At 35.2% G+C, this 8,638-nt stretch overlaps 1 protein-coding gene across 1 annotated transcript in view; it reads right to left on the bottom strand.

Moving 5' to 3' along the window:
* Positions 1-1,293: 1,293 nt before the first annotated feature.
* LOC127875048 (low-density lipoprotein receptor-related protein 1-like) overlaps positions 1,294-8,638 on the bottom strand; it is a 29,574-nt gene continuing 22,229 nt past the window's right edge. The window contains exons 21-28 of the mRNA XM_052419856.1: positions 8,489-8,601; positions 7,802-7,936; positions 7,085-7,276; positions 6,589-6,765; positions 5,776-6,450; positions 3,815-3,953; positions 2,652-2,792; positions 1,294-2,382 (exon numbers count right to left, since the gene is read on the bottom strand). Of these exons, the coding sequence (XP_052275816.1) occupies positions 2,214-2,382; positions 2,652-2,792; positions 3,815-3,953; positions 5,776-6,450; positions 6,589-6,765; positions 7,085-7,276; positions 7,802-7,936; positions 8,489-8,601 (1,741 nt within the window). The 3' untranslated portion in view covers positions 1,294-2,213. The remainder of the gene's footprint in view (positions 2,383-2,651; positions 2,793-3,814; positions 3,954-5,775; positions 6,451-6,588; positions 6,766-7,084; positions 7,277-7,801; positions 7,937-8,488; positions 8,602-8,638) is intronic.

Genomic DNA, 8,638 nt, shown 5'->3' with positions numbered 1-8,638 from the left:
CTGTCAGCTCTGGTTCCTTATATTATAATTATAAGGGATTCTTCAGCATCATCTTACTGGCCATTGTCGACTCGGACTACAAGTTCGTATGGTGTGATCTGGTAGGTGAGTATTAGTCTACATAAATTTAACTGCATTTTTTTGTAATTACATAAATAATATACATTTAGTGCTGTTTTCAATGAACATTTGTATACTGACAATTTCTTATCCTTTTGTATTTTAAGGATACGGTTCAAGTGGAGATGCCAAGATGTATAATGCATGAAAATTCCTGGAGATGGTGCAGGATGGTTCCATTGGATTTCCAGACCCACAGCCCTTTCCAAATGATACCGTCGACATGCCCTATTTCTTGGTTGGAGATGACGCTTTCAGCCTTAGCGAGAACATGCAGAAACCCTATGGACATATAGTCCTGACAAGAGACGAAAGAATCCTGAACTACCGATTATCCAGGGCTAGGAGAGTATCTGAAAATGCATTTGGGATTTTGGCCAACCGATTCCAGGTACAGTAAAGTTCCGCTATTAAGACCAGGCAAAATATTGGTCTCATTAGCGAAGTGGTCTTAATATCGGACCATTTTCCTTCATAAATTAACCATTTGGGACTTGAATATTGTCAAAAACCGCATAATTTTTTTAATCGCCGATACTGTCGAGTCGGAAAAAAGTTAGTCTATATTAAAACGCCCGTATGCAGAAACACCGTTTCGGAAATATTCGGCGGTATGCGCAAGTATGCGCAAGGTTGCTCTTACATTCTTATCTTTACGCTCTTCATAGCTCCTAATCGCTAACCGAAAGAACGAATATTATTTGCGCGACCTAACGCTTTCTAGCGAATTGCAGTAACTGTTCGTCACACTTCGTAAATCATTCGCACCAAATAGTTCCTCTACGTTCACCTTTACACAATGCAACACACATTCAAACAATTTCGGCAAGAATTCGCTAGAATTAATAAATTTACCCTTTTCGCCAGGCTTCGTCATATGGATTCGTCTATGTGTGAGAGAGGCTTTTAGTGAAGTCTTTCGTGGAATAAACACTTATTGATCTGTATTATAAATTGATAAACCGTCATTTTGTTGGTTTCGTGGTTTTGCAATATTTTGAGCACATAGAATGTATATTGTTAATTCGGGCAATCAAGAACACATATATGTTCATTATGTAGAAATAGATCAAATGCAATAAAACTAAAGCTTTAGTTTGCTTAATTAATAAGTAATATAGTTTTGCTTAATAATTAACATTGTATTATAAAAAATACAAACATACAATCATAAGCATAATATATTATGCAAAGTGCATAACGCCGTAAGCTAATTCTATCACATAAATTAGTTTTGCGTGCGCTCGTCAATATATAGTTGCATTTGTAAATGTATATATATCAACTAACACTTTATTAGAACATAAAATCAAAGCATAATAAAATATGGGAACACTTGAAAAGAAAGTACACTCGTTTCCCAAATTATTTTCTCCTTACTTAGTACATTTGTGCTTCTACATGAAGCATTTTTACGAATAAAATGTAATTCAACATGGCCTCTATAAATGACAGCAAAGACATTATAATTCAAGGAATGATTACAGCCTATACTCGACAAGCAGGATTATATCCCACAGATTGGCTTATATCATTTTAACTGCTATGCAAACCTGACATTTAATCATATTGTATAGATAATATTTTTGGAATAATCACCAATACGATTGAAAATTAATTGCGATAATCGTATGGTCTTGCAAATGAGTAGAATATAGCAAAACAAAAAGATTTTCTATTGACATTGTTTCTGTCATTTCGATATATGATGTTTTTATTGTGTTTTTGTATCCAAATAGATGCATGTCACGATGGAAAACAGGTAGAAGGAGAAATGTTAAGTTCCATATACAATTATAGGTTTTTAAATCTAGATCAAAACAACATATTTTTTGGTATTTCATGTACTAACAATTTAATAAAAACCTCACACAATTGCAGCGATAACACACGTTTGTTAAACACAATTGACGTATGTGAAGGCACATTATACATAAATTATGTCATATAAAATATCGAAGGCAATACAAAAGATTCGCATCAAAAGCATTTCAATGATGCAAAATCCCAGTAGCATCTATATCTTTAAAGTCAGCCATAGCTCAAATCAATTAAGTAAAACATAATAAAACTATTTTTGTGTGGCACCAGGCTTATGTGAAAGTGCTGTTGTCGTAAGCAATATGCGAGCTTGCATAGAAAGGTTCTCCATTGTCTGCCTGCTGATTTCTGTCGGCGCCTGGTTGAACGGTGGCGCCGTATAGGGGATTTACAAATCCGTCCTCGTCCTGTTTCACCGGAACTGTCGGCAAAGGATCGAACCTGGAAATGATAAGTTGCAAAAGCTTAAAAAAACTTTTGGTGTTTTTTCTTCAACGATTTTGAAGGAGATTTACTTGATTATGCAAGCGAGTATGTGGCATTATTACTTGTAAATAAATGATAAATTATTGGTAAAACCAATATATGCTTTAAGAAAACGGAACGCCTATTGAGTTATTCATGGCCATGATTCCTGCTCATAACGCGAACAAATCTATCCGTAAACATATCAAAAAGGGTTGTCTTTGAAAAAGTATATGTCTACTAACGTCACATGATCTATTTGTGCGGGGCATATGCCATGGTCATTCATACGAGCTGTGGTCATGTAGCCAGGGTTTTCAATCGAAATGTTCTCATCTTCTGCATGAAACGATGCATTCGAATACGGGACCTCCGTAGACCTTCGTCTGAAGGTAAACATTTTACTTATTAATTTCCAAAATAATGTCCAGTGTTCTAGGGAAATTGCGTTTTCTTTTATTTTAAAAGCCAACTGTATCGATAAATGAACAGTGCTTGTAAATTGTTATTACTTAATAGGTAAAGCATCGAAGGAAAACTGTTTAACTAACATAATATTTATACCATAACTTAAATTTACAATTCATGGAACGCACTAAACAGTTTGAACAGTACAGCACCTATCCAATTGAGTGATATTGCTACAATATGTGTATATTTAATCGGCCATTAATAAATGAATTTCGACTTTATTTAATGCAATTTAGTTGTTTCATACATATTTCTATTCGCTGTAAATCAAATAGATTTTAGTACACAAAATGAATATCCGAATCCGAACTCAATGTAAATCGACCCGTTGACGATTTGAATTAGTGGTTAAATCCATAATATGTCTACCCGGGCTCTTCATTTATTTACATTTGACGAAAGCGTGAATACGGGACGTTGATGTATTCATTTCCTTGTACAAAAGTAAGGATTTACACGAGCAATACACTTGAAGACTTTTCTAACGCAACACTTTTTAAACTTGAATATCTCGGTTATGGGTTGAGATAATGACTCAAAATTGTGATCAATTTACTACATTCCAAGAAAGGTGACATGAAAATCATTCATCCGTGACATCGGACGCTTTAGCACGTTGGAAATGTATGGCTTCAACGTTTTTCAACCGGAAATGTTGAACCGCGATATTGTTCTAAAACTAATCCAAGATCATCATTTCAGGTGTGTTCTTACACCAGGAAAACATACAATAAATTCCCTAAACTGTATGGCTGATGTGAATGTTGTCAAATGATCACATTAACATTTCATATTCAAAATCTTAATTAATAGATGAGATATTCAAGATTTAAAAGTTTTGCGTTTGACAAGTCTCCAAATGTTAAGATCAAGATTGGTTGCAATATAATGAACTAAATGTTTCAATACAACGCGCGGTAGATCATGCGTGAAATACCTCTTGATGAATATAAACAACGCTACTGCGCCTGCTATGACGACGACCAACGCAATCGCAATTCCAAATCCAATTCCAATCTTTGTCCCCGAAAACCCTCCGGCTGAGGCAACCTGGGAACTTTTGTCACCTTGAATCTCTGAGAAAATAACAAATTTAACGAACGTAATTTATCAGTCCTAAATAGTTATTTATTGTTTCTTATGAAAAGGAAGAACATTTCACTTAAACGGGACTATGCTATATGCATATTACAAATATTTACAAAGAGTCGTTAATGCTTATATATGACGTACCCTTTGGGTCAAAAGTACATAAACGCCAACAGCTAAAAATAAATATCACCGCGTTGACAAAATTGTCTGACCCAAAGAGTTTGATAAGAGCTTAATCAAACTGACCAATGAAATAACGTCTAGCAAAACGGCAAATCGGCGATTATTTACTGCGAAGTTATCAGTGGTTTGTTTTGAATAAACTATACACGAAAAAAAAAACAACGATAGCAAAGTGAAATAAACGTTGTTTTATTCAAAATAAACGATAGCAAAGTGTAATTAATATTGTTTAATGTATGTGAGTAAGTTAAAAAGTAAGTTTCAAAATTACACGGATAATATAGATATCCATTACATGCAATGTCTAATAATGAAGTAGTAGTGCAATTTTGCTTACTTTTTTATTATTTGTTTTTCTATTTATTTATACGTCTACTGTGTGTATGCACATTTCTGTATACTTATTTAAGAACGACACCGAAATAAATTTATGTCACTCGATCTTTTGTCAACCTTTTAATTGAAGCTTTATTCGTTGTAACTTGAGAATTGTCACAGTATGTGTATATAATTCAAGAATTAAAATCTAGTTGACAATATCAGAAACTTTATTAATTTCCGTTGCCTCGACGTCTGTGCGTTTTTTACAGCCGGATAAGTGTCATACAACCGGGTATATCGTGAAGGCATTGTACCGTTAAACAAGCGATAACGGATTAATAGCACAAGCCGTTAACAATTGATTCACTATGATCTAATTGCGATAAAGCAGATGATATTCCAATAAGTGTAATTTAACAAATATAATGTACGATTCACTAACCATTTATTAACTCAAACCGATGTGGGACATACAGCTGGCGATGTCTATAAAACTCTTTAAAAAGTTGAAAAAATATCGGTTTGTTACGGGGAAAATGATATAATTAAAATAAACCAACGGTCATAATGTGTCACCTCTGTGACAAAATTGTTACCACAGTAAAGAAATATATATCACCGCGGCGACAAAATTGTTACCGCAGTGACAAATTGTCACCGCGGTAACAATTTTGTCGCCGCGGTGATATCTATTTTTAGCTGTTGGCGTATTTGTACTTTTGACACGAATGGTAAGGCATACTTATACATGTGAACCCATACTCTTAATGTGCGCTTTTGGCGTTTTACCGATAAGTAGGAAATTTATATTAGTTATTATATATATATTTACAGCGTTATTAATTACGTTTGCTCAATTGCAGTTTTTTTAATAAGTAATGAGTTCATAGGACATAAATACCCCCATATTCACTTTTTGTTCTAAAATTTAAATATAACATTTACGTTTGACCTTGACCCTTGAGATATGAGACGGGTTTCACACACTACACTTCTTAATAAAATTATTAACATTAACATTTGGTCCAAATTATTTAACAATTCATCACTATAGTGCAAAGTCAAAGCCGAGACAAGATCTGGAGACCATGCATGTTATCATTGAAACCGTCTTGCTCTTCACGTACGAACTGGGGCCTCCAAAATCACATTCAAAGGATATCCCGACTTTGAATGAACATTGGTTTGTTTGAACGATGCCGTTTCCAGTAATTGTTTGACATCGCTTTTAATATCAAACCGAATATTAATTAAGCTGAAAGCAATGTACACAAGAAGACATTGATGTGAATTTGTGTCTACCTTGGCACGGATTAGAGGGGTCCCACTTGGCGTCATTTTCACACTTGACCGTCGTGTTCATTTGCGTGTATCCCGGATAACAACTGAAACTGCAGGTGTGACCAGCCTTCGGGTTGACACAGCTTTTGTTGAAGGAACCGTTAGGGATGGCGTTTGCGCTGGTCATGCAGAGTGATGTTATCGCTGTTGTCGTTTTTGTTGTTGTTGTCGGTTTTGTGGTTTTTGTTGTTGTCGTCAGTGTTGTCGTCGGTGTTGTCGTTGGTGTTGCCTTATATGTTGTCTTTTCTGTTGTTGTCGATTGTGTTGTCGTTGGTGCTGTCGTCGTTGTTGTCGGTGGTATTGTCTTTCCTGTTGTCGGTGGTGTTGTCGTTGGTGTTGTCCTATGTGTTGTCGTTTTTGTTGTTGTCGTTAGTGTAGTCGTTGGTGTTGTAGTCGGTGTTGCCGGTGGTATTGTCTTTACTGTTGTCGATGGTGTTGTTCTTGGCGTTGTCGTACGGTTTGTCGGTTTTGTTGTTGTCGTCAGTGTTGTCGTTGGTGTTGTCCTTGGTGTTGTCGTTATTGTTGTCGTTTTTGTTGTTGTCGTTAGTGTTGTCGTCAGTGTTGCTGGTGGTATTGTCTTGAATGGTGTCATTGTTGTTGTCGTTGTTATTGTTGTTGTCGTTGGTGTTGTCGTTGCTATACAACGGAATTGTGCGTAGTTATAATGATAATAGTAATGATATTAATATCTTTTTTAAACAATTATAAAATATACAATGATACGAAACGTTAAGAAAATCACATTCATGTAAGCAAGATAAAACAGCTATTAACCTTTGCAGGAATCATTCGGCAACCATAATAAAGAATTACTGCACATCACATTATCGGCACTCTTAGCGTAACCGGCGTCGCACGTAAAATTACAAGTGGAGCCGACAGTAGGAAGAAAACAGTTGTCCAGTCTGCCATTGCTCAAAGTATCGTTGTTACAGGCATCAGCCGACTTTTCTGAAGGAATATCGAACATGGAAATACTGATATAATGTTATAACATTCCAATTCAGTTCATAAACACGCGTTATCATATAAAGAAAAATGTTACAAGTCTTAATCATCCGTAGATCAATTTTATATCACAATTATTTACTGAGAAAAGCAATTGTATATTATCATCAGTTGAGGTGATACAACATCCATGTAAATTACCTAGACATTGTACGACCTGCATTTATTCAGTGTATATATTTGCATATGCAACCAACAATATTTAATGGACTTCGGAAACACATAGTAACCTGGTCACATAAAGCAGCATTACGGCACTTACTTATACAAAGTATTTCCGTTTGCATGTCCCATCCATCGTTCAGACACTTTACCATCAACACCGAGGCGTTCTTAACTATGTAGCCATCAGGGCATTTGAAGGCACACATATCGTTCAGACGCTTTTCGCACATTGAACTGATAGTTACCAGTGTAGAATCCGGCTGTACTATCAGCGAGTTGCAATTATATACTAAATAAAAAGGACATGCATTGTATTTTTGGTCGCGTCTTTAAGCACATGTATATTAATTTGTATTTTATTATACCAATGTTCATGTCATATTGTGTTAACGAAATTAAACACTTAGTGATAAAAAAATGCAACATCGGCTCAGCCAGCTGCAAAAGATAGGCAGTATGTCGTTTAGTTGCGACCTATTGCATCGTTAAAACTGTATTATCTTAATTAACGCATGCTAGTGTTTGTCTGTCTGTCTGTCTGTCATTGTAGTTAAAATTGTCATTAAATACATTGTTCATTTTATACCACTACACAACAATTATCCTAAACACGATAAGATAGTATGCGGTTGCAAGTTTGTTTCGGTCATCTAGACACATAAGCGGGACTTATTTGAATGATGATGTAACACATTCGAATATCTTTATATGTGTTTAACAGGATGACCTACAAGTAGGCATGGCTCTAAATCTTATAGCGTAATCTTTAAGTATACTTTACAAACAAAACATACGTCAAAATAGTATATTATACCATTGCTACACGTGCGTCCATCCTCCTGCAGGTTTTCTCCCGTGTTGCACTTGCACGTCCTGTCTGTACTACCCTTGGGAAGGCAAACTGCACTGCAGTCACCGCGACCATTATTAGATTGACAGGCTTTGTTCACTACAATATGACTTACCATTGGAGATTGAAGTTAAATATTTTTAAGAGATAAATTTAATTTATATCCGTCAGTTTCTTAAAGGCAAGTTAAAAATTTCCTTTACAATACATAAAACACACAGTAAACGAATCGTTAGCGATTGGTTTACGCTCGAAAAGGTGTTATTGCGTTACATTTCTGCAGACATTTGTAGATAATGTTGAGCACCAACTCCTACGCATGGAACAATAATCTGTTTTTTTTGTAATTTCCATGTCATAAGAAAAACGCTCGTACAATTTAAAATTTATGTACAGCAAAATACATAACGGTTTACTTACTACAACTCGTCTGATTTTCACATAATAATATAAAATGCGTAGCGTTAGTTTTTAAAAATAATAAAGATCTTTTATGTACGGAAATGTCGACTCGCTTCTTATTGTTGAAAAACTGATCTTCTAGGGTTAAACGTTGTTTCAGTTTGGACGAGCACAACGAAAATAAAGTACATGTTGAACACTTTAAGTTATTATTTTGTTGATACGATAATGTAAAACTTTACAAACTACCTGGTTGTTTGTTTACAGAGCTGCTTGTGTAAATCAATAGATCGGCTAGTCGACCAAGGTCCTTCCCGTATGACTGTGATGTTTTACTTGTCATGTTGTAGGCCACAACATAACTGCAAGATACATTTCCTCGAATAATTGTTATATACA

The sequence above is a fragment of the Dreissena polymorpha genome, chromosome 3 (assembly GCF_020536995.1).
Source record: "Dreissena polymorpha isolate Duluth1 chromosome 3, UMN_Dpol_1.0, whole genome shotgun sequence".
Classification (NCBI taxonomy): domain Eukaryota; kingdom Metazoa; phylum Mollusca; class Bivalvia; order Myida; family Dreissenidae; genus Dreissena; species Dreissena polymorpha.
Note: the sequence above shows the minus strand (reverse complement) of the source record. Positions and strands in the feature narration are given on the sequence as shown.